Source organism: Gossypium hirsutum, chromosome A02, assembly GCF_007990345.1.
Source record: "Gossypium hirsutum isolate 1008001.06 chromosome A02, Gossypium_hirsutum_v2.1, whole genome shotgun sequence".
NCBI classification, from domain to species: Eukaryota; Viridiplantae; Streptophyta; class Magnoliopsida; order Malvales; family Malvaceae; genus Gossypium; species Gossypium hirsutum.
The window spans coordinates 50,082,599-50,110,249 of NC_053425.1; the positions used below are offsets into that span (position 1 = coordinate 50,082,599).

At 35.0% G+C, this 27,651-nt stretch overlaps 2 protein-coding genes across 6 annotated transcripts; both read left to right on the top strand.

Moving 5' to 3' along the window:
- The first annotated feature begins 14,276 nt into the window (after window positions 1-14,276).
- On the top strand, window positions 14,277-18,122 carry LOC107952129 (serine/threonine-protein phosphatase PP1). Its single transcript, XM_016887408.2, is given in 5 exon segments — window positions 14,277-14,640; window positions 16,286-16,642; window positions 16,645-16,844; window positions 17,091-17,303; window positions 17,747-18,122. Coding segments are annotated over 5 exon segments (963 nt in total). The 5' UTR covers window positions 14,277-14,462; the 3' UTR covers window positions 17,762-18,122.
- Window positions 18,123-18,602: 480 nt separating this feature from the next.
- LOC107952127 (uncharacterized) lies at window positions 18,603-27,529 on the top strand. Of its 5 annotated transcripts, XM_041086146.1 has the most exons (10): window positions 18,957-19,016; window positions 19,254-19,359; window positions 19,445-21,929; window positions 22,017-22,120; window positions 22,872-22,941; window positions 23,826-24,635; window positions 25,120-25,322; window positions 26,282-26,405; window positions 26,646-26,852; window positions 27,052-27,529. In XM_041086146.1, exons 3-10 carry the CDS (start codon window positions 19,590-19,592, stop codon window positions 27,187-27,189), a joined length of 3,996 nt encoding a protein of 1,331 aa, XP_040942080.1. In that variant the 5' UTR covers window positions 18,957-19,016; window positions 19,254-19,359; window positions 19,445-19,589; the 3' UTR covers window positions 27,190-27,529. The 5 variants fall into 5 exon arrangements, 3 of the variants coding, with proteins under 3 accessions (XP_040942082.1, XP_016742895.1, XP_040942080.1); XM_016887406.2 differs by having other exon boundaries at window positions 18,617-19,016; window positions 19,254-21,929; XR_001698781.2 differs by lacking the exons at window positions 26,646-26,852; window positions 27,052-27,529 and having other exon boundaries at window positions 18,604-19,016; window positions 19,254-21,929; window positions 23,826-24,655.
- Window positions 27,530-27,651: the final 122 nt, after the last annotated feature.

Genomic DNA, 27,651 nt, shown 5'->3' on the forward strand with positions numbered 1-27,651 from the left:
CCTTATTGAAGCTTTCATTCTAGCTTCAACTTTCTCTCTGAAGACCCATACAAACCCTAGCTAAAAAATGGAGGATTTGAAGGTGGTCTAAAGTTTGAATAAGATTTTTGTACTTGTTCTTAACAAAAGATCAAAGGTGAGCGTTGAAATTGTAACACCCTATACTTGACCCGATTTACTAGATTGGAATGTAAGATGTCACAATACTTACATACTTAACAAAATTGTTCAGCTGGCGAAAAATCATACTAGAGATACTTTTTATTTATTTAAAAATATTTTCTAAGTCAAAAGATTTGAATGAAACATTTATCATTTATAAAAAACTCTTAAAATTAGTATAAAGCATTACAACTTAAATCTTTGAATAAACAAACATATTCGTAGCGTGTAAAACTATTCATCATTTGACAACATATTCCCAGATTGTCCCTCTGTATGCATAACATTGCACTATGATCATCCACCATGGCAAATTCTTGGCTTGATAATTGGTTCAACTTAAGAACCTGCATTACAAATAAACATTCATAAGTTCAATAGGACTTAATAAGTCTCAACCAGTTTTACCTTTAAACAATAATTTTGAATTCCTCGACTTAAGAATTCTGGACTTCCTTTCAGATTTTGAAGGGTACTTTTCTGATTCCTAACGGATAACTACATGCCAACTTATATCTTGACCACCTTATACACGTTCCACTTGATTAACGGATTACACACTTCCCACCTTATAGCGGATCCTATTTTGCGATTGCTTGAAGATAGAAACTGTATATGTTTCTCAAAATGATATAGCTATAGAGACTACTCTCGGCAGATTCATTTACTAGCTCTGGTGGTTTTCAGAATACCTGTAACACCCCGCACCCGAGACTGTTGCCGGAGTCGAACACGAGGTGCTAACAGACATGATTCATTTATTTTCACAGTCCATTTTAAAAATTTCCAGACAAGCTGGCTAACTGCGTCACTGTCACCTTAAAAATCATATCTCGAGTTCCGAAGCTCGAAAATTGATTCCGTAAATTTTCCCTGAAACTAGACTCATATATCCATCTAAAAAATTTTTTCTAGAATTTTTTATCAGGCTAATTAGTACAGTTTATTAGTTAAAGTCTCCCCTGTTTCAATGTTTGACTGCTCTGACCTTCATGCATTACGACTTATATATCTTCCTGTACAGGGCTTCATTACTTATGCCGTTTATTTCTAACGAAACTAGACTCAAAAAAGAATCTATAAATATATGGCATGACCTCTAATTATCTCTGGTTAATTTATAGTGAATTTCCAAAGTCAGATCAGGGGATCCAGAATTGCTCTGGCCCTGTTCCACGAAAACTTAAATATCTCTTAAAATACGACTCATATGATCGTTTCGTTTCTTCCATATGAAAGTAGATTCATCAAGGTTCGATTACATAATTTATTCACTATTTAATTCCATTCCTACTGTTTTTAGTGATTTTTCAAATCCACACCACTGCTGCTGTCAGCATCTGTTTTTAAGGTAAACTTTACCTATTTCATGGTTTTCCATGAATCAACTAGAAGTTGTCATACAAAGCACCAAAATAATCATGATTAACCATTCCAATGGCTAATCGTTACCGAACATTTCCATACCTCTCAATGAACAACATACAAAACGATTATAATGCTATGCTCTAAGTGTATATAAGCCATTTTCGCATGGCTATCCAAATTTATACAAAACCAAAGGGTACATGACCAACAACAAAAGGGTAGTCCTATACATGCCATTTTCAGAGTTCAACCAAAAGTGTACCAAAAGGGCTTTGATAGTGTGGACGACTTCGACTTCGACAATCCCGAGTCTGATAGCTGACGAACCAAAATCTATAAAACAGAGAATTAAAGAAACGGAGTAAGCATTTAATGCTTAGTAAGTTTTGAGCAATGAAATTAGGCACAATTGAAGTATAGCGTTCATATGACTAAACGGATAAATTCATATACATACATTCTCAAAATCATACCTACTTCACATTACCAACCCTTATACTCATACAAGAGATCAACTTAACCAAAAGCCGGAAGCTCATTAATCGACTGAGCGAATACTATTTAAAAGGAATCAACTAATCCAATGCATATACGAAACATACCTCATCATTGGGATTTTACGAGCATATTAATTGAAATTATTACAGCAAGATCGCTCATTCCCAAACCAAGTACCTTCGGGCTTTAACCGGATATAGCCACTCGCTCAAATGCCTTCGGGACTTAGCCCGGATATAGTAGTTCGGACAAATGCCTTCGGGACTTAGCCCGGATATAGTACTTCGCACAAATGCCTTCGGGACTTAGCTCGGATATAGTAACTCGCACAAATGCCTTCGGGACTTAGCCCGGAATTAGTAACTCGCACAAATGCCTTCGGGACTTAGCCCGGTTATCATCCGAATATTCATGCACATATCAGTAAATCATGACACATATTTATTTCATTTTCATAACTAGAATTCAACACAAGTCAATTTTTAAGCATTCCCATTTTCGGCTCAATAGCCACATACAAACAGCATGATTTGGTTTGCTTTATGACATGATCTCTATGCACATACGGCTACCCATCATATGTATAGACTAATTAACTCAACATATAATTCAAGTAGAATCATTATATCACCGTATATTTGTTATGATTATACGTCATGACTTAAACAAATTGTAAACTAAGTTTCATTACTCGAAAACTTACCTCGGATGTTGTCGAACGATTTCGACGGCTATTCGATCACTTTTTCCTTCCCTTTATCGGATTTAGTTTCCCTTTGCTCTTGAGCTTAATTTAACAAATAAATTGATTTAATCATTTGAACATCAAAAAGAGAAACTCAAGGTACTTAACCCATATATACATTAGACATTAGAGTCACATATATATGAAATCATGATTCAACTCAACATATTAGCCCACACTCTCTTTTAGCCGATTATCTAAGCCAAGATAAAAGCATCAATATGCTTGCCTCTAACCGAATACATGCAGCATCAATCTACCTCATGTGGCCGAATATGCATGTCTATGTTGAGGCCGATTCTATACTTAATACATTCTACGAATATGGTTACTTGTATTGACTAAATACCATTTTGTTTCAAGTTCAAAACTCGGCTAATACCCATAATACACTAGCAATCAAATATTAACATTTGTACTTCACCTTAATAGCTAGCTTAGCAAACCTTAATTTTGACATATAATTGTTCATAACACAATTAAAGCATCCTCTCCATTCCATCAATTCAAAACACATACATTAACCTAATATCAATTAACTAAGCACTTTAACAATTTTTTCTTTAACTACACACATTCGGCAATGACAAAGACAATTTAACAAACCTTAAATTCAACTTATAACAGCATATACTCAATATTCAAAGCATTTAACATCACTTCATCATGCTTTTACATCATGGCCGAATGCTCCTTTTAACCCATTTACCCTCACAAAGCATGAATTTCATCATCCAACTTACAAGCTTACAATCCCATGAATTTTAACCTCATAATATCTATCCAACTCTCACTCATTAGCTTCTATCATCAATCTCCAACAACACTAAATAAAAATATACTTCGTGGGTCTAAGGTAGAACCAAGAAAGGAACTTATAAATATCAAGATGTAAGCAACTACCATTGTTCATCTAGATTTAGCATGTAACAACAACCATCACCCTTATTAAATCTCCATAGCCGAAAACCTTACTCATTCCACACTCAAAATTTCAACATGGGTTACAAAAATAACTTGATATCTCACTCCATATCAACTAAAATTTCAAGAACTAGTATAAACTTTCTTACCTTAATATTGACCTAGGATAACCGAATGCTTCACTCCCTTCTTCCTCTTTTCATTTCGGCCAAGAAGAATCGATTTCTTCTTTTATTTCTTCCTCAAGTCACGGCAATGGGGGGGAGAAACATGGATGAGACAACTTGGTTTTCATCACCCCTCCCTTTTCATTACTTTATTACTAACCTTTTATTTTATTCTTTCTCCCATAAAACACTAACACCAAATGTTTATAATAGGCTTTAACTTATAGCATGGCCGGCCACCATCTTGTTCTTTGGTTAATTTGACATGCAAGTACAATTATTTTGCAACATGCATAAATAGGCCACTTTACATTTGCCTAGCACATTTCTAAATTTTCCCACATAAGTCCTATTTAATAAAATTCACTTACAATTAACAAAATTCCAATATGAAATTTTTATACATGCATACATACATATAATAAGCATCAACTATGACGGTTAATTATTTTTATGACTCGGTTTAGTGGTCCTGAAACCACTTTTCGACTAGGGTCACTTTAGGGCTGTCATAATACCAGTCACGCTGTATCTTCACGTTGATCCAAACAATGAATTTGGTTTGATGAAGCTAATAATTTAGATCACACAATTGAAGTTCAAATAACTTCAGATACAAAAGAGAAAACTCCCAGATTTGATAAACACATATACCACCCATAATTACTTATATATCAAGCTCTCTTCCTGACCTAGTAAGTTACTCTGGCGGATTCATCAGTCAAGTACTCTCCTAAGGACACCTTCAGAAAATGCCTCAAAAGCATACCCAGTTCTCACCACAAAGGTAAACTAACAACTTGCCACTTAAGTGATACAGAATTTTCCTGACAAGCTGTCCAGACATTACCCCTCATAAGCTTTACAAGTGACTTACCACAAAGGATTCCCAAATAAAACGCCACAAAGGTGTGGTTTGGTTTACCACCAAGGCACCACATAAACTGTCATGTTTGACCACATGGACTTTCCTAAACTCAGCATTACTTGAGTTTTGCCTATATCGCTCCTAGGACACACGGAAACCCTAGTAGACAAATGCGGCTCATCCGCTATTCCCAGAATGTACCATGGCTATAGTCTTTCACATATCTGCAACTCTAGCTTTTTCTCGTTTTTACTATCCCTACGGACCTCTTATTTACAGTCTCGACAAACTACATTTTTCCATACTAGCCTTCATGTTTATTGTCCCAGTAGATGTCATCAAATTAACACCTTAAGGTCCATCATTGTATTACTTTCTCGACACTCCACCAGAACCCATTTATCGCTAACCATACTTGGTCTTGCATAACTCAAATAACATAATGGACACATCTACACAAATTTCACTCATAATCTTAACAAAATCATACTTCCTAAGACATAATTTCCCATGCATGCTTACCATACATTGTCATATTCATGCAATGCATATACACTTCAGAACATACATACAAATGCTTCACAGAGAACATACAGCCATACAACCATACAACAACTTCTCAAGAAGATATGGACATCGACCATAGAAGGAATCATTATAATATAGTGTGAAGAAGTCGAGTCTAGAGACTCACTAGAGACCCACATTTACTTCAACCTAGAGTTTTGTTTCGATTGTCTTTCCCAATCCAGTAGCAGCAACTGTTTACAAAACCATGGATGTTCCATTAGAATCCCCATTTATAGATAGTTTGATAATGCTTCAACAACGTACGAGCCCCATGCAGGGCCTTTTGATTCACGCTGTACTGTTCTTACTCCTTTCATCATCCTTACTCATCAACAATCATAACATACGGAGTTATAAGACTTACCATAAGGTTGAATCATCCATTGATTAATCGAGGTCTTAGCCCTATCTTATAAAAAAAAGAATATTTAGGTTAAAAGAAGAACTAGAATGTAAAATAGAAAGAGAATCATCTAGAAGGTCTTCTGCCTTCACTAGATACAAACTCTCTGACCCCCTACTATGGACTTTGACAAGTGACGATGCGTACCTAACCTAAATCTCCTATTTTTCCCAAAAACAATCCAGGGGAAGGTAAAGAAAATCCAATAAAGATCTTTGTTACTATTTGACTAGTCATGGAGAAGCTCTAGTCAATCCAATTGACTCCCAACTAATCTCGTTACGAAAACCAGCTAGAACAGTGCTCGTGTAAACTGAGCGTACTATACCATGGGGGTAACTCACGTATGGCATGGTCTTAAAGACAATCAAATCTCCTACAGCTTTTCCATACACTTGATATGCTCTTCATGTTTAGCCAATACTTTGGGTGTACTCTTCCTTGGGCGTAATCTTTCTTTGCTTAAAGATACCTTGTAATTAAATCCTTAGATAACACTAACAAACAAATACTTTAATGCTAGTATGGGCCAATACTCTAACTCACCATCAAGCCAACAAGGTGGCAGATTATGCTACCATAACACGCCAAACAGTTTATAGACATGCCTTACCCACCTTTTCAGATCTGCTGCTTTGTGGGTGTGACAAAAATTTATGGAATCTTGAAGAAAAAACTAGAGAAATGAAAAGAAGAGAAACCCCTATAGAAGAGAGGGTGGAATGGTTGAAAAGGCTAATAAGGATGAGTTTTTTCCTCTTCTCTTTTGCCAATTAAAACACTAAAATGAAAATTACCCAAGTAAAAGTTAAAATTAAAGTTCTCAGCATGTGGTCCACGTTTAATCACCTCAATTTAATCACCTTCAAATGTCCAAGTTTATTCTATATATTAAATATCTCATCAAAATAATGTTTTCAACATAAAATTCTTAAGAAATAACTAAATTTCCCTTATATTTCAAAATTATTATTTTTCTCTTTTCACTTCTTATGTAACACCCCTCACCTGGTCTAGTTGCCAGACTCGACCTACAAAATACTACTATAATAGCCCATTTTTCGGTGAAATTAGAATAATGGTTTTGGGACCACAAATCCGACTCAAAATATAATTTATTTTTATTTTATTATATGGTCCGTAATATGGTAGATATGTCATGTGAAAATTTTGATACAAAAATTTTATCGATTTAGTGCTTAGTTATGAGAATGACTAAATCGCATAAAATGTGAAAGTTGAATTCTCGCAGCTATAAGGATCAGATAGCTATGGAATTCAAAACTAGAGGTCTTTATATGGTAATTAGACCATTAATAAAAGTATGTAGACTTTTCTTGGTGACTCATCCATGGAAATATAGAAAAAGGGCAAGGACTAAATTGGAAATAGCAAAATACTTAATTAATTAAAAGATGAAAAGAAAATATATCATCTTATTTTCATCATCTTCAAATATATCATCTTATTTTCATCATCTCCAACCTAAAAATACATGGAAACCCTAGGAGAGAGAGAGAGAGAAGAAACATTCAAGGCCTAATTGGGTAAGTTTTCTTGTCCCGTTTTTAATAATTTTGATATTTTTGAAACTGGGATAGCTTAATCTCTCTATTTGAGGGATTAGTCTGAAAAGTTATCAAAGTATGAAAAATGGGTCAAGGATGTATATACAGAAAAATAGAAATTTATGATAGAAAATGAAAGATTATTGATAGATAAATAACTTTTACAGAGTGATTTTTGATGAAAACATGATTTAGGGACTAAAATGAAAAGTTGTAAAATTTGATGAAAAATTCAGAAATTTTATGAATACATGTGCTGTAGAATTTGTAATGGGGCTTTGGTTAGGCTTGTAATAGGGAGTAACAAGTTTCATTTTCCAAGCCTAGGGACAAAATCAGAATTTACGGAAAAGTTAGGGGCAAAATAGTAATTTTGCCTAGGACGTAAATTGAGTCCATTTGAATATGAAATGTGTGAAATTAATAGTTAAATTCATTTATATATATCCGGAAAACACTAATTTGAGGTTAGATAGAGGAAAAGAAAAGGTTTCAAATTAGTAGACTTTTTATGCGAACAAGTGTCGAGGTAAGTTCGTGTACTTAATCGAGCATATAATTATGTTAATTGAATGTTGTGTTTGTATGTAATGTGATTTACATTGATGTACTTTACTTGTATACTATGATGAAAATTTTGATACATGCTTAAAATGGTGATAAAAGGTTAAGTCCCGATTGAATGTTGAATTTCGATGATTATATGCGCTTTCCCAAAACTAATAAGGTCCTGCATTTGTTGCGGATGGGATTTAGCTCAGATGAGTAATCCCATTGACCTTGTTATAGAAAGGATTTAGCCCGGATGGGTAATCCCGATATAATACCTCTCGAGCATACGTTATGATTAAGGTTTATCCTGGACTGGTAATCCTAATCGAGCTCCTCTGAGCTTACGTTATATAAAGGATTTAGCCTGGACCGGTAATCCTGTTATATGATATTTGGCTTGAGAGAGTGTTTCTTGGTTAAGTGCCCTAATTGGTACCCTAGAATAAGAAATTGATGGATTATTGAATCGTACACTTCGAGTGTACTACTTGAGCATCCATCGAAATTCAATGATTCAACGGACATAAAACTCTTGACATGGTATGAAAATCATGAGATGAAATGATAATGACTTGAAAGAATATTGCTTGATGAGCTCATCTATGTTACTTGATTGATATGAATATTTTGGTGACTAACATGTTTGATTGAATGTATGTGATTAGGCAATTTAGCCAAATGGATGGAAACATAACATTGTATACCTAGATTTTAATAAACAAGATTGGTAAGTTTAGTTTCTATTATATGAACTTACTAAGCATGTAATGCTTACTCTATTTATTTTTCCCTATTTTATAGTGCTCAGAAGCTTGTGAAGGTTGGAAGATCATTGGAGCATCGTCACACTATCAACTAGCTATTTTGGGTATATATAGTGAAATATTTTGGTATAATGGCATTTATAGGACAACTTGACCATTAGTAGCTTAATAATGTTATTTTGTAACCTAGCCATTGGAATGGCTAGTAATGGTTCATTTTGGTATTTCTAAGTAGGTTGTTATGATATATATACGCATGTGATATGTTAAGAATATGTGATCAATGTTGTTAATGCCTAAGTTAATTCAAGGTAAATTTACAAACACATATGCATGTAATGGTATGCCATGTTAAATGATGAAATTGTTTATTTTAAATGCTTGGAATGGTTGGTATGGGCTGTGTCTTTCAAGTGCAGGTCTTGGGTGAAACTTTAGGTGAGAAATGAAGCTAGAAATGGCTTCATTTTGTCCACATAGGCAGACACACGGGCGTGTGTCTAGACTGTGTGTGACACACGGCCTGGCAACATGGGAATGTGGTTAGGCTGTTTGTCCCCTGCACCTTAATTTTGAGAAGCAGAATGCTCAGAATTGAGCACACGGGCGAAGACATGGGCTTGTGTCTTAGCCGTGTGTGCCACACGGCCTAGAACATAGGCGTGTGTCTTGGCCGTGTGAAATCTGCACCTATTTTCGAATTGAATTAATTGACCACACGGCTTAGCATACTGGCATGTGGCATGGCTATGTGTGCAAGTCAGAGAGTTACAAGGGGTCAAACACGGCCTCTAACACGAGCATGTCCCTTGGACCACATGGGCATGTGAGCCCTGCACTTTAGAAAAATTTTGTAATTTCGCAAAAAATTCTTAGAGGTCTCGATTAAGTCCCAACTCGACTCTATTGCTCGTATTGGGCCTCGAAGATCTAATTAAGAGACGTTTTGAAAGATCTTGGTAAATGAATAGTAAATTATAAGAATTACCTGTAAAATATTCTGAAAGTTTCGGTAATGCTCTGAAACCCTATTCTAACGACAGATACGGGTTAGGGGTGTTACAGCTACTACAACTATTAGAGCAAATCATATTCAATTTAGGCTTTAAAATATCAATTAAACTAAAAACATTTCATAGTCGATGCTTAATATGATTTACAAACTAAACCAAGTCTCAATCAAGCTTACAACAACTCTTAAGTTGACTCGAGAATGATTAACGATCAATCTGAAACTTTTTCAATAATAAAAAAAATTGCAAAAAGGGTCACACGACCGTGTGCCCAGGACGTGTAACTCTCTATAACCGTGTGGTATAAAAACAAAGTTTTCCTCCAATAGTCACACAGTCGTGTCACTAGCCCATATGCAGTGGCACACGGCAGTGTAACTTTTGGAAACCATGTGGGTCCAAAGATTTCCTTTTCCTAGTGGTCACACAACCATGTCACCATCCTGTGTGGGACACACGGGTATGTGGTCAAACCGTATGGTGCAAAAATAGGCCATTTAGTACTTGTTTTAGCCTAGCCTTACAAGACAACAACTTAATGCATTTAACATGAATAAAACCTATTTAAAACATCCAACAATCATGCTATCACATATCATACATCATCCTTTTAAACATTTAAACCAATATGGCATTCAATGACACCTCACATAATCAATTCAAAGTTCTATTTCGATTTATGCCAAAATAGGCTAAAACAAACTATACGTACCATTTTGCATTCAATGCAACATATTCATCGTACCATTTCTCCATCAAAATGTCATTTAACCCATCAAGTATAACATGATTAAAGCATCACCCACACACTTTCATACATATAATTTACATTCATCCCAATATCAAATATCATATAGAGATCAAAGCAACAAATCTCAAAAACAACATATATACACAATGACACCTATGTACATTCCACATATAATCGAGCCAAAATGGAAAAACGTCTACCAAATCGTAGAATGAGTAGTGTGAGCTCTGGTGTGATCCAATTGAACCAAACACAGTCGATGATCCACAAAGAAGAGAAAACAAAACAATGGTAAGCATACTAATGCTTAGTAAGTTGTATAGAAATAAACTTAACTGACCTTAACATTAAATAATTAAGCAATTGAAATTACAAAGATACAAGCATGAAATTTCCCTTGGCATCATTATGCAAATTCACAGAACAAACAAATTGGTTAGTTCCATATCAAACCATGAGCATCGAATTCATTCCATACATCATCATATTATACCATTCCATCGTCTACTATTAAACATACTAATCGTAAAACTTTTCCTTGAAATCTTATTCAATCTTTAAGATCATTACCTTTCTATTTAATTTAACATTTTCGTCTGGAGAACTATAGTAAATTAATTTCAGATGCTCAGGATTGGATTGCTCACACAAGCTATAACATATAAACTATATAACTTGGGTTTACTTACACAAGTTGTAGGTCGGGATTGCTCATATCAAGCTATCAACAATTTGCAACAACTACCAGATCTCAGCCATCGATAACTAAATCTTGAACCAGTACCCAATCTGTATCATTTGAGTTTGCTCTCACAAGCTGGAGGTCAAGATTGTTATGCCAACTTTATTCGATGCTGTTCACTCAAGCCATCAAGAATCCGTAACACATGTTGGGTCTCAGCTATCGATAAAAAAATCCTTGACCAACACCCAATATCTTTTGAACTCTAATGGCATGTCATTCATACTTAAATCATCTACTGAGTTTACACAAACCTATTATCAAATTCATACTAATTAAATATATGTAGCCATATACATACTTATCATATTTTAAATAGCAATTCATATACATTTAAACTATGTAATATCATCATGTACATATCATCCAATACATCATATCCATTTCTATATCATTTCAAACCCTATAACCGTGCACACTTTTTTTTTTATATATTTCGGGTAGCAATCTTTAAACATTTATACCTTGTAACATCACTGTATACATACGATACAATAACATAGCAATTTCACATTCAATCAAAATTATGTATCTATGCATATTATTCTTTTATTACATATTTACGATTTAGTCCCTTTGATGTCAAAAGACAATATTTATAAAATAATTCAAACCAAAAAGCAAAACAATATAATAAAAACATAAATTAAATTTATAAAATAAGTTTCATATGAACTTACCTGAAAAAATTAGCAATTAACAAAACGTCGAGCACAAATATACTAATTTGCCTTTTCTACGATTATCTACAGTTAGGTTCAAATCTCAGTCTATACTAATAATTCATTTCAATTATCAATTCCAAATACTTAATATCAATCTATTATATGATTATAAAAGCTTGATTCAAATTTTGAATGTTCCCTAAAGTTTTGCATTTTATTCAATTTAATCCCTAAAACTAAAAAGACTGTAACTTTCACATTGAACTTCGTTTTTCAATCCGATTTCAATTTCATCCTTCTACAGCACTCTAATATCTATAATTATATAAATTTCATACTAATTTTAAAATATATACACTTAATCCCTATGTTAAAAAACTAGCATTTAAACTTTATAAACTAGTCTTTTTTCATTTCTAAGCTCGAAATCTAACAAATTAACATCAAAAGCTTCAAGAATTCATTGATGGAAGCATTTAAAAACTCTAACAGTTTTAAAAAATAACATACATATTAGCGAAATCAAGTTACAACAATCTCAAAAATATAAAATTTACGAGAAATGAACTCCCAAAACCTTACCATGCAAGGCTGATTGTTGAAGCTCCAAAACTGGAGTTTTTGTTTCTTTTTCTTGCAATTTTCGCCGGTAGAAGATGATAAAAGATGATGATGTTTTAATTTTATTTGTTTTATCATTTTCACATATTTTAATAATTACTTAATAAAAATTTAATAACCATTATTAGCAAAAAACACCACCAAACATCCATCAATCTTTATAATGGCTTATTTGTCATTTAAATAATTTGTTTAATAATAGTTATCCCTTTTTAACAAATAAAATCAATAGTGATTAACTTTTATAATTTTTACGATTTAGTTTTTGTACCTTATTTAGTCACTAATTCGAAAAAATATCTATCCAAAATTCCATTCACTTATACAGTAACTCTGTAAATATTTAATAAAAATATTTACAAGCTTGATTTACGGAAACGAGGTCCTAATACCTCATTTTTTAATACCGTTAACTTTAGGGTCGTTACACTTGTACCTTAACTAACTATCCAATTAATAAATTCGTAAGATCAAAATTTGATATAATACTATAATTAACTCATAAATATTAATTAATAATATTTATAGACTCGATCATCAAAAAACGAAATTCCAAAATCATTGTTTTCTACACCACCAAAAATCAAATTGTTACATTTTATTTCACTTTTTTCACAAACTCAAATACCATAAATCACATTTAACTTTAATATATGTCATTGCAATGTGAAAATTGCACTGCCCCTCTATCGGTAAAAATTAAAAAGTTACAATTTAATCCCTATATTTTCAATTCTTTTCCACTTGTTGCCAAAAGTGAGTTTCTTTACACCAAAACACATTCAAATTTATTCTCATACCAAATAATCAATAATAATTCACCTTTCTCATTTAGTCAAATTTACACTTTTATCCTCTAATTTTTTAGAATTTTTAATTTAATCTTTTTCCACATTTCCACATTTCCACATCCACAATTCTTTTTATTGGTTTCCATCTTCAATATCAATTTTACTTTCATAGAAATTCTCCAACCAACTCAGTTTTTAAATTTTCTCGAAATTTCACTAAATTCAATCCCGTAATAATGCTAAATGCCTTATCGAAAATTTTGAAGAATTACAGAAGAGGACTCGAATATATACAATCTAGGTACAAGAATCACCCCCAAAAGGTGGTCAGAGGTATTGAAAAGTCTAATCGAAGTTATTTTTAAAACCCAATGATTAATCTTGAACTTCCTTTAGAAAATTGTGCTGCTGTATGAAAATGACTCTATCTCTGACTACAGACCAAAAACTTAGGTGATTCAAAAATCATTTAAAAGATAATTTGAATCTTTACTTTTTAAGACCATAATCACTCCAAAATTTGGTTGAAGCACCTAGTAGAAGTTATGATTTAGACCACAAAATTAGGTGATTTAAAAACCATTTCAAAGATAACTTGAAGCCTTACGATTAGGAACCATAATCACCCAAAAAACTTGTTGAAGCATCTCAAAATGTCTAAATGAAGTTGATCCTATGGAATCCTATGAGATTAGTTTTAGATTATCACATAACTTTAATACTATAAAAAACTTCTATGCTACAAATCGAAACATTATTGAGCTAACGAATGAGTGACCAAAACGTTACAAATCGAAACATTGGTGATCATTTTGTAATTTTTTATAATTAGATAATCAAAATAAAAACTTATTAATAATTGGGTGACTAACTCTATACTTGAGGAATAGTGACTTAATGGTTCACATTGAAGTTTGTTAGCAAGTTAACAGAGGTGTAATTTAAGTCATCAATTTCAAATAGTTGAGTGACTAAATTATAACTTTTTATAATTGATTAATTGAATGACCAAATTATAAATCTACAAATAATAAAGTGATCATCAGTGATTTTACCCAAAAATAATTTATTTTTAAGCAAAAATAAAGGGGATATAAATGGAGTTCTAAAAGGACTCTTGCACAAAATCTGTCCCCTCCTTTCTTAAAAAACCCACAATTCACTGCTGCTCTATGAATGCCAGTAACGCTGAAAGAAACTAACGAAACCCATCTTAAGAATAAAGATAATCTATTGTTTTCTGGTCCAGTTTGAGAGAAAAGGTCTTTGTTGTTTTAGGGTTTCTTTTAGATGGACGAGAATTTGCTTGATAACATCATAAGGAGGCTGCTGGGGACGAAGAATGGGAGGACTACAAAGCAAGTTCAGTTGACGGAGGCTGAGATAAAGCAGCTTTGTGCTGCCTCCAAAGAGTGCTTTCTTAGTCAGCCTAATCTTCTCGAGCTTGAAGCCCCTATCAAGATTTGTGGTAAAAAAACTAACAATTTAAAGGCTTTATTTTCCTCCTTCTGTCATGTAAACCTGGCTGATGCAAATTTACACAATTGATTGTTGCTTTATTTTGGGGTATTTTGGTTACTTTCTTTTTGGGTTAGTTTGGTTTATTTTAGTCATTGAATGTGTCAATCTTGAATATCTATGGGTGTAAGAATTTGCTAATTTATACCCAAAATTTGTTGCTTCTGATTGTTAAATAGAATTATTGAGATGAAATTGTGAATTATAAAAGATGCTTTTTGATTTGATATGATAAAGAAACAAAAAGCAAAGAGTTAGGAAGATTGTAAAGAGCAGTAAAAGTGGACTCAAGGGTTTTGGGGTTAGACTGTCAAGTGAATTGTCATTGGCATTTGATTATGCGTTACTGGGAGATAAGGATCCTAGATACTTGATTGATTTGTCAGCAGGTAAGTCTTTGCAGTCCTAGAAGATTATGCCAATTCTTTATTTGGTAGCATCAGCTTTTCCAATGTAATTTTGGCTGTTATTTATATACAGATTTTGAGTAAAATGTAATCTCATATCTTAGTAATACAACTCTAGGTCGTTGTTAGGGAAGCAGTAGTATCATTGATGGGTGAACTTCGTGTAAAGCTATATTTACTGCACGCACTGCTTGGCTCAACTGTTGTAGCTAGTTGTATGTGACATGCATTATGCATATGTCATAATGAGATAATACTTTAGCCTTTCTAAAGTTTTGGGCGTATTAGTTATTATTTAGTGTGCTTATGGTCTAGATTTTTGTTATTGTGCTTTGATAGATGCAGTCCGGTAGACATGGGACAACTTTTCTATGACAAGGGTCTCAATTTGGAAAGTTGTTGGCATTTTGTGCTATTCGGAAGTTAAATAAATTATATTCCCCTACGTGGTGGAAGATAATAAGAGCATTTATCAAGGGAAAGTGAGAACTTTCATACTATGAGAAACATTTTCTAACAAGACTACTGCTATCGTATGAAGGTTCTGAATTTTCCAGCATTATGTTAATCCGTAGATGTGGGGCATGGAGCTCAGAATGTCTTCGTGTCTGGGTGAACTTAAAATAAGATTTTATAGCTGCACTTTGTTTGTATATTTGTTCCTTTCCATAAAGATGGACTTGGTCCCTTTTTTCCTATTCTTTTTACTTCAACACTTAGTATTTTCTGTTTGTTTGTTTGTTTGTTTGTATGTGTTTCGGGGGGGATGTATAATAATTTTGCTCCCATCTGTACATCATATGTCAAAAGGGTTCATCGGAGTTTGGGATGGTTTTAGTGAGCCTTCAAGTGTCATTAGAGTTTTGCAGAAGCTGTTGTGCCTTGAACGATAGCTCTGTGTGTTTTTTTCTCATTTTGGTTTGTATAGAGGATCACATGCTCAATAATTTCAAGGTCTTTTATTTCGGTCAGTTAGGTCTGCTTGGTAATTCTAGGGGCTTGGACTTCTCTAATTTGAATTTATCTTTCATTCACTACCACGTTAACTTGATCTTCATCAAATGAGCTTGGTGTGCACTTGTTTTTTTTTCCCATATAAATAATATAATTTAATTTCTGTAGGTTTTTTAAGTTTTAACAAATTGGGAATGTAATAATTCTGCGTTTACTTTCATACTATTTTGGCAGGAGATGTTCACGGTCAATTTTCTGATCTTCTACGTTTGTTTGAGTATGGAGGATATCCGCCTACAGCAAACTATTTATTCCTAGGTGACTATGTTGATCGTGGCAAGCAGAGCATCGAAACAATTTGCCTTCTCCTAGCATACAAAATCAAATACAAAGAGAATTTTTTTCTCCTTAGGGGCAACCATGAATGTGCATCAATTAACCGTATATATGGTTTCTATGATGAGTGCAAAAGAAGGTTTAATGTTCGTGTCTGGAAGTTGTTTACGGAATGCTTTAATTGCCTACCTGTTGCTGCTCTAATTGATGAGAAGATCCTTTGCATGCATGGTGGATTATCTCCTGACTTGAAAAATTGGATCAGATCCGTAGCATTTCTCGCCCTGTTGATGTGCCAGATCAGGGCCTTCTCTGTGATCTTCTTTGGGCTGATCCTGATAAAGATCTTGATGGCTGGGGAGAGAATGATAGGGGAGTTTCATATACATTTGGGGCTGACATAGTTTCTGAATTCCTTAAGAAACATGACCTTGATCTCATTTGCCGAGCTCACCAGGTATTGTCATCTGTATTGACCTTAACTTCGTTTTGTTTTGTTTTATTTATTTATTTTTCTAAATTTGCATGACTTGATGGTATATTAGGAACTTGTGGGAAACTTGTGAAAAATGAAGAGTTTAGAGTTCCTGGATCCTTCGTGTTACTTCCAGTGTAACAATGTGGGCAGACTGACCAAATTCTAGTAATTAATGTTTGTATTCTTTATTGTCTTTTAAATTTTATGTTTTCATGCTTCGTTTAGGTTGTAGAAGATGGCTATGAGTTCTTTGCAAAGCGACAGTTGGTGACCATATTCTCTGCTCCAAACTACTGCGGGGAATTTGATAATGCAGGTGCCATGATGAGTGTGGATGATAGTTTAACATGTTCGTTTCAGATTCTTAAATCTTTAGAGAAGAAAGGAAAGGGTGGATTTGGCAACAACACATTCAGACCAGGAACTCCACCTCACAAGGTAGGAAACTATTAGTCATCATGAATTGATAAATTGAATCCCCAAGGGATATATGTATAAAGGTAAGCAATTCCGTCCTATAATAATATTTATCGATAATCAGGTATAAAGTTTGAGTCACCAGATATATGTATAACTGCGTCCTACTGTTTCTGGTCAATGGATCAGTTATTACCAAATGGACATAGGACCCATGTAGAAATATGCCACAGAGAGAGAGAGGTTCAACCATTTAATATCAAAATTTCCTTTGACATTGCTTGCTGCTTTGTCAACGACTCGGCGCCTTTCTGAACAGCCCCTTCCCTGGTTTCACTTCTTTTTTACTTAGTGATGGAAGTGCAGCTTTAGTTAGATTGTCCATTTTCAGCTGTTTTTATCAGTGTTTCGTTTTATTTTTCTGGCACTAAACCAATTTGTGCCTTTTTTTTATCTTCCTTCAGGGTGGGAAGCGCTGAGTAAGACAGTAAAGTTAAATGTTGGATGACCAATAGACCAATAGGGTCGTTCTTGTATCTACTTAATGTTGGTGTTTTGTTGAATGAAACTGTGATGGCTGGCTGGACTATTGTTGGATGCAAAAAGAAGGAAATTGGAAGGTAAAGTTGCTGGAATGACATAGGAGAAGAGCTATGGAGCTCAGTTACCAGCCGGAACTTGGTTTTTCTTATCATATGTAAAACCGGATTCTAATTTCAGTATGTTGATTTTTAATTCTTGTAGGTAACGAAATATCATTTCGTATCGTAACTGTTTTCAGCTTCTGTTGTGGTTGGAGTAGTACCCTTCCAAGTCAAATGGAAAGAAAAAAATTATGAACTTGGTGGCTATGGCTCTCGCCCATTTTATGCTTTAACATTGAGATTTTGGTAACCTATGAACAAAAGCCTGAAGCAGTTTCAGGCACTTCAGCGGCTTTAAAATCAGAACCATCCATGATACAATGCAATCCGCTTTCACAAAGGCAAAATTTAGGAGAGTTTGATAACATCTTTAATCTTGAATACTAATAGCTTGGATAAAATAGGGATCCAAGATTTACAATTGGCGCTTACTTTCATTGTTATGTGGGTAGTATTTGGTACTTTGTTTAAATAAATTATTAAAAATTACATAAAATAAAAATAAAAATAATTAAAAAGATCCTATTCAATTGTTGCTTTATATCGGTTTATTGGTTCAACTTTAATTGGACCGGTCCTGTCCTGGTAAAACTTAAAAAGGAAATCCTCAGCAATATTCATCCTAAAACTATTGAAATGAAGACACTAATTTATTTGAAAAATATAAAATTAAATCACCCTTTTTCTTTTCATTTTGCTAATTAACTAAATAGAAGATTCTCAAAACTCTGGCAAAATTATGAAGTACTGATGAATAGAGAGAGAGTGGTAGTGTTACCCTTAAAAAGTACATTCGAAAAGATTCATGCCCAGAACAAAATAAGCAAAAATGTGTATAGTGGTATCTGGGTCCAAAATATAGACACTTGCGCATCGAATTTGTAATAAAAACGCAGCCTTCAACACATTTGAAGGCAGAGCTACTACATAGGCCATGAAGTGCCGATCCGTGGCGTGTATATGGTCAGGCACGCCTCCGGCCCACCGTGTCACAGCCACAGCCGCTCTCAACCACCCTCCGACTCTCTACACCGGCGGATCCGATGGCTCCATCCTCTGGTGGAACCTCTCCAATTCAGATTCCCACCCGGTAACCAACTAACTTTACTCGATTCAATTTAGGAAAACAATATAACTAAAAGATTCGGGTTCTCTTCTTCTTATTAAGAATAATTAGCTTATTATATTTGTGTTATGCAATTGAATGACCAGAGAGCTTCAATTTGATATTATATATGCATTTGCTCGGTAGTAAATCTGGGTTTTGCTAGGGTATAGTTTAGATTGTTGAATTTAGACTGATGGTCGAAATTTGTATCATATTCAGGAAATTCGACCAATTGCTATGTTGTGCGGTCATGCTGCACCAATAGCTGATCTCGCCATTTGCTGTCCCATTGTAGTATCTGGAGAACAAAGCATGGACTATTCAAGTAATGTTGCTTTCAACTCTAGCTTTGATAATGGGGGTGCCTTACTAAGTGCTTGTACTGACAGTATGTTGTGCGTCTGGAGCAGAAGTAGTGGCCACTGCAGGCGTAGAAGAAAACTGCCACCTTGGGTGGGCAGCCCATCGATTATTCGTACATTGCCTTGGAATCCAAGATATGCTTGTGTAGGCTGTTGCTTTGTTGATGCTGCCCATTTAACTGACCACCAGTTGATGGAATCTGCCGAAGGGGGTGAGATTTCAATGGATAAAGAATCTCAGAACAGGAAGCCTCCTAAGTGTACTGTTGTTATTGTTGATACGTATACTCTTACTATTGTACAAACCATTTTTCATGGGAATTTGTCCATTGGGCCTTTGAAGTTTATGGATGTTGTATCTTCAGTTGATGATGGAGAAATACATTGTTCACTCTTGGCTGACTCCTTTGGTAAGCTGCAGTTGGTTCCTTTGTCAAAGGACTTTCATCAAGGTAGTGAGGGTGAGACTAGGTTGCAGAAACCTTCTAAGCAAGAAATAGAGGCATGGGAAGATGGCCTTGTTGAGGCTGGACAAGTAGTATCAATTGCAACATGTAGGACTACTGTTGCTACTGTTTTAAAAGATCGATCTATATTTAGGCTGTTGGACGGTGCCATTACAATAGGTGTGATTCTTTTCATGAACAATGTCCTTTGCGTTGAAGATGATCATGGTCAGTCACATGTTGTAGGGGCTATGTTTCTTGAAAGTAAAAATTATGGGAATGCACAAATTACTAGTGTAACCCATGAATCTGAAAATTTTTTAGTGTGGAATAATAGAGGATCTGCAGTTTTGTATGCAATATCATATTTAGATAACACATTCAATTATGAGCCTCTTTGTGAAATCCCTGCCACGTCATTTCCCCTGGGTGCAAGGTTGTCTTTTTCTTTTGTCCACTTGAGCCAAATACTTCTTCGGGTTGAATCAGTTTGCTTCACTATTGAAGACTCATTTCAATGGAAACCACGTGTTACAATCTGGTCACTTAAGCAGAGATGTGATCGTGGCAAACTCTTGGATGAATGCAAAATGCCTGGAGAAGGCATTTCGTTTCTTGGCTGGACTCCGACTGCTGGTTTCGATCATAAAAGCGAATCTTTGGGTGGATTCCATACCAAATTAACATCTATTCAGAGCTCTGTTTCCGCCTCAGAAACTGTCGATAGCATACATTTAGATGATAGTTGTTATTCTGTCCCTAAGGGACAAATTGTATCTTCTTCCATGGTTATTTCTGAAAATCTTTATGCTCCTTCTGCGATTGTATATGGCTTCTTTAGTGGTCAAATCCAAGTTGTGTGGTTCAATTTGTTTAGGGGGCTTGATTCTCCAGCTGGAAGCCCACGCCTTGAGGTAGACTCTCATATATCCAAACAAAACTTTGTGGGGCATACGGGTGCTATCCTATGTCTGGCAGCACATCGGATGATTGCTGCTGCAAAAGGATGGAGTTTTAGTCAGGTTTTAGTTTCTGGAAGCATGGATTGCACTATTCGTATATGGGATCTTGATTCTGGTAATCTTGTTACAGTCGTGCACCAACATGTTGGTCCTGTGCGCCAAATCATTCTACCCCCTGCTCGAACTGAACGCCCTTGGAGTGATTGCTTTCTCTCTGTCGGAGAGGACTCTTGTGTTGCTCTTACTTCACTTGAGACATTAAGGGTGGAGAGAATGTTTCCTGGACATCCTGACTATCCTGCAAAAGTTGTTTGGGATGGTGCAAGAGGTTATATTGCATGTCTCTGCCGGCACCATTCCAGAGTTTCTGATGCCATTGATGTTCTATACATATGGGATGTGAAGACTGGGTCCAGAGAAAGGGTCCTTCGTGGGACTGCTTCACATTCGATGTTTGATCATTTCTGCAAAGAAATTAGCGTGACTTCTGTTTCTGGTTCATCACTGAGTGGAAATACCTCGGTTTCATCATTACTTCTTCCAATACATGAGGATGGGAACTTATCTCAGCACAGGTTAAATAGTTCAGAAAGTGGGGTTTCTTTGTCAAAAATGACTGGGTCTAGTACTTTGCTAGCAAATAATAGTAAACTGAATTCTGGAAAGGCGCCATTTGATTCTCTAACCAGAAAGCAACCTATTAAATGCTTTTGCCCATATCCTGGAATTGCTACCCTGAGTTTTGATCTTGCAGCATTGATTGATCCTTGTCAGAAGTGCAAGCGTATCTCCAAAAATGGTGATGGGCGAGAGAATAGCTATATAAAGGAACATTTGAGTGAGACATTTAGTCCCCGTCATTTAAATTCGGATGATGGCTTTAACACTGATCAGAGTTCAACAGATGCCATAGAAGAGCATGACTGGATCAAGTCACTTGAAGAATATCTTGTTCGATTTAGTTTGTCCTTTTTGCATTTATGGGATGTGGATTGTGGTCTAGATGACTTATTAATAGCTGACATGAAGCTGAAAAGACCAAATGGTTTTATAGTATCTTCTGGCTTGCAAGGTGATAAAGGGTCTTTGACACTGACATTTCCTGGTTTTACGTCAAGTCTTGAGGTATTTTGAAGGAATTGTGTTGATATTTACACTTCTTATCTATTTGACTTATTTCGACCGCTCCTAAGTTGTTAATCAACATTTCAGCTTTGGAAATCGTCGTCAGAGTTTTGTGCTATGAGGTCACTGACAATGGTTTCTCTTGCCCAACACATGATTAGCTTGTCCCATCCAAGTTCATCTGCCAGCAGGTATCATAATTGTTCTTCCAAAAGTAGCACACAGAATGAACCTGCTTTTATTATTTATTGGCACATAGACTAATCTCCATTTACTTTGCCCTGCTAGGTGACCTGTAACAAAAAAGCCTTCTTTATTTCCCTTTTTTCTTTTCCTTTGTTTAATCCATGTAAAGCTGTTAACAGAAATAAAGTAACATATGAAACTCAAGCCTTACCAGATATATGATGTTATGATTCAGAGATATTATAGTTGTGGATGGAAATGTGATCTTTTCAATGTTGGTTTCTGTGTTGTCGACTCTGACCATACTTAAGGGCATGTTGATTCTCCCTTTTCGTAGTTCAGGATACATTCTATTTAAGTGATTACTTATCCTGTTCTTACATCTTCTGTGAAATGATAATCATTTTAAGTTCACAAGATCTTCGAAAATTATGCTGAACTGAAGATTGGTTTCACCTCTCTTTATTTTGGTCAATCTTGAAGGTGGGACTGCTGACTATAGGGTTAGTCTTCAATGACATGCATGTGTGGCTTCTGGTTATTTGCATGATGTTTTACATGTCCGTTGCATTAATACTGATATATTTCTTTAGTATTTGCTTTCCTCTAATAGATTAACAGTGAAACAAATTGATTGAGCACTTATTTTTCCAGCTTGTAAAATATTTTCCCCTATGTATCTTATTTGTTATTAACAGCCATTTGCATTTATTGGCAGTACTTGAGGATTTTGCCTTTATTGTCTATTCTTTGCAGTGCCTTGGCTGCATTCTATACTAGGAATTTCGCTGACAAATATCCAGACATAAAGCCTCCTTTACTCCAGGTCTCATCTCATGCTGATAATTTGGTGTTTTGATAATGGATTTATATTTGATGCATCATTGCATTTTATTCATTATCAGTGAACAATATGTGGCCATGTTGAAAGTGCAAAAATTCAAAAAATTTATTCCTAAAATGTAAAAATATCAATAAATTTAAATTTTTAGAGGAAACAATATGTTCCTTCTCACTAATCACAAATTAACTTTCTCTATCAGTATATTTTATTTCTTCTCCAGAACCAGCCTCACGCCAGTCTTGTTTCTGGTACAATAACTTATTCTTTCAAGCACAGTCAAGCAAGATGCAGCCTAGAAACTAATAATTTATCCATACAAACAAATAACAAATTCTTCAACTCATCTTTTCCCAGGAAAAAAGAAAAAAAAAATCATGAAATCGAAACCAATTGATTGGGTAGAAGATCTTGGGTTTTTATTTGATGACTTGGAGAATGGAAATTTGGGATTGGATTAGAGTGTCATAGTATTTTACAGATATTAGGAAGAAATAAATAAGAAAAAGCTAGAAAGAGAGGGAAAAGATGGTGTGATTTCTGCGTAATCTTACAAATTGGTCTACCCGATTAGAAGGGCTTCTAACTTCTAATTTTCTCATTAATGATGTGGCAACCTACTGTTCACTGATGTTGGTGCATCAAGTATAAATCCAATAATAATTGTCAAAACTTCCATTGTTTATCCACCTTTTACTTTTATTTTCTGAGCTTTTAATAATTATGGTGAGTGCCTTTAATTCTTTCCTTGAGAGCAGAAGGTTGTTGGTTATGTTGGTGATATTGTTGATCAGGTTTTTAGTTCATTCATTGGTTTGCTGTCTTAGGCAACACTGTGTTTATTCAGTCTGTTTTAATTTTCTTCACAGCTTTTGGTGAGTTTTTGGCAAGATGAAAGTGAACATGTACGTATGGCAGCACGGTCTTTATTTCATTGTGCTGCATCACGAGCTATTCCAGCCCCACTCTGTAGTCAACAAGCAACTAAGCATGCAAAACTTCTAAGATCTCTGACTGGAATTGAAGAAAGCGAAAATGAATTTTCAAGAAAAGAAGAAACTATAGTTGGGCTGAGTTCTGAATGTTTGTTGGAAACAGAGGGGACTTCTCAGGTTGAGAAAGCTAAACTGCTTGGATGGCTAGAATCTTATGAAATCCAAGACTGGATTTCTTGTGTTGGGGGAACAAGTCAAGATGCTATGACATCTCACATCATTGTTGCTGCAGCATTGGTAATATGGTACCCTAGCCTTGTGAAGCCAAGTCTTGCCACACTGGTTGTTCAACCATTGGTGAAGTTGGTTATGGCAATGAATGAAAAATATAGCTCCACTGCTGCAGAGCTACTTGCAGAAGGAATGGAGAGTACATGGAAGGCATGCATTGGCACTGAGATACCACGTTTGATTAGTGACATATTCTTTCAAATTGAGTGTGTAAGTGGTCCTTCAGCCAACTCAGCTGGTGAAAATCCTGCTGTACCAGCATCGATCCGTGAGACATTAGTTGGGACCCTTCTTCCAAGTCTAGCAGTGGCTGATATTCTTGGATTTTTAACTGTAATAGAAAGCCAAATTTGGTCTACTGCATCTGATTCACCTGTCCACCTAGTATCTCTCGCAACTCTCATTAGGGTTGTGCGTAGTTCCCCAAGAACCTTGGTTCAGTACCTTGATAAGGTTAGCATACCCTGCTCCAAGTGAGTAACAGTACATATTCTAGTAACTTCGCTTTAATTTGAGTAAAATAGATCAAGTCATAGATACAGGGAAAAAAATTTAATAATCAGTTTTGTGATATTTATTCTAGGTTGATATATTATCTTAAATTTGAATGATAATGTACTTTTTAATTCTTTACTGCGCAAGGTATTTAGATGGAAATTTGGTTATTTCTGCCATTTGCTTTTATCTCTTTGTTTGCACGTGTTGCTTTTTTCTGATATGTTTAATTTTCTTCATGGGCTGTCAACATACATTTCCTTCTCACAGAAATCTGAATCACTTCAGGTTTTCCTTATTACATTTATGCAAATAAAATATTCACTATACTCAGGTGTTAAGAATCATAGTTACTTCCTTAGGTAGTAAATTAGACTTTGCAGAACTATTATTCTGTTTCAAATGTTATCATGAATTATTCTGATATTGGGCAGATTCACAGGTGGTTAACTTCATCCTACAAACTATGGACCCTGGCAACTCTGTCATGCGCAAAATTTGCCATCAACATTCAATGACAACATTAAGGGAAGTTATACGTGTGTTTCCAATGGTAGCCATGAATGAAAGCTCCACTAAGTTGGCTTTTGGTGATGCTATTGGGGAGATTAAAGGGGCTAGCATTCGGGTGTATGACATGCAAAGGTAACAAGATCAAAAATAGATTTTGAATTAAGAAGGCTGTGATTAAGGTAAAAAATTATTATATGGTAACTTTCATCCATTTGACATGAAATATGAATAAATCCTCAACAACAGGGTTTTATTCTACCTAGTTTATTGTGACTTGTAAGAAGAAACTTGCATTTGAGTGAAGCTTAATGTGAAAATGGGATGGTCATTTATTTCTATAATAATTAGATGAATATTAAGGTTGTTGCTGGATATCTCTATCTAGATTGTTGCTAGCTGTAACAGAGCACTGATGACTGGATATCCCTTATCTAAATATGCATCCACGATGATTGGAAGTGTGAATGTCGGTCTTGCATTACTCATATCATGAAATCTTATTGCTTTTCTCAATAGTCAATACAGTCTGGTTTTCTTTCTGTTAGCTTGTCCGGTTAAGTTTCAGGTATCTTCTAATTTAAAACTGAATTAATCCAAAACCCGTGCCCTGAGTTTCCCTCTGGTAAAACATAGAGCAATGGTTTTTGAGTTACTCTGATTTATTCATTGGGAAGTTCCTGTTAGTTCACATCGAATAACAAAGTTTAATACATAAACATCTCCCCCACTTTTTCTCATTTATCAGATTCTAATGGTGCTTTTGGGGGATTTTATCTTTCATTATAGGCAAGAAGGGGATCCGAAAATATCTGTTTATTTATCCTTCTAAATGGAAAATTATTAATGAGGAATTCTATCTGTAGCATCCCAGAGTTTACTGACAATGATATCTTGTTATTCATTATTCTTTTCAGGAGATTATGTGACAATAATATTCTGTACTTCATTTTTCGTTTCATTTTACGTTTTGTTGGTTAACTGTTATTGTATTGCTATCTTTCCTGTTTCTTCATTGCTATATACTTTTGAAGCCCCAGTAGTTTTCATATTTGTTCTACTAGAAATGAAGTAGGTTTTGTTTCTCTATGTAGTGCGACAAAAATCAAAGTTTTGGATGCAAGTGGACCTCCTGGACTTCCAAGTTTGCTTTTAAGAGCACCCGAAATGTCGGTGACTACAGTAATATCAGCTCTGAGCTTTTCACCAGATGGAGAGGTATATCTAATGAGTCTATATGCCCTAATGCCAGAAATTACAGTTCTTGTACTAGTTACTAATCCTGTTGTTGTATCTTGGTATTTTCTTAAAAATTAAAATATTGCTGAAATGAGATTTCGTAGTCAGAGTGTCAGACAGCTTCTTTTTCTCAATTTTTATCATTTTACAGTGGGTTTGAACTCTGGTATGATGATGTGTTTCCTTTTACAATCATTTACATATCCCTACCATTTGCAGGGGTTGGTAGCTTTCTCTGAACATGGGCTGATGATCCGATGGTGGTCCTTGGGATCCGTGTGGTGGGAGAAACTGAGCCGGAACCTTAATCCTGTCCAGTGCACCAAAGTTATATTTGTTCCTCCGGGAGAGGGATTCTCACCTAAAACTTCGAGATCTAGCATAATGGGAAGCGTATTGGGACATGATACCGAAGCCCATTCACAGGTAATCTTCTCTTCCTATGAGTAAAAGAATGGATCATTACTGGTTTCACCTTCGTGTTTGTACTTTTGAGAAAGGTGAAACTGATAACTGATCACGTTATAGGCTACACACCATTGCATGTATTGTTTACAGTTAATACTCTACTGATTGCTTTGCTCCTACCATAATTGAACACTATTTGCTGTTTCTTTTTCTGCAGGAAGCTGCTGCTTGCTATTCAGATAAATTAAAACTCTTGATTCATAACCTTGATCTTTCTTACCGTCTCCAATGGGTTGGCGAACGTAAAGTACTGCTGACTAGGCATGGCCTTGAGATAGGCAGCTTTCCATTATAATAATGCCGGCAACTGCACGAACTAGTTTCCTTTTGAAAGTCTAACTTAGACTAAAACATTGACATCGGATGCATTCTATGTATTTGTGTCTAGCGGGACCGATATATCTTCGGGTCGATGAGGTCCATGCGCATTCTTCTTCGGGGAGCCGTTGAATACATTACTGGTTAGTACAATCAATTTTGGTTAGAAAATGATGCATGATTTATCGATGACACAGGCTGCTGAATTGTTGAGAATTTATTTACGTGATGGTTTCGAGGATTTTGCTATTTAAATTAGACGTGGATTTAGATAATAATATTGAAATAGTAAACATATAATAAATAATTGGGTTCTAGATTATCATATTTTTATTCAAAAATTCTTGTAAATATCTCATATCCTATATTTAGGATCGTAATGCTTGATTTTCATGTTTGACTTTTAAGTTTAATTATTTGTGTTTGATATTTACCAATA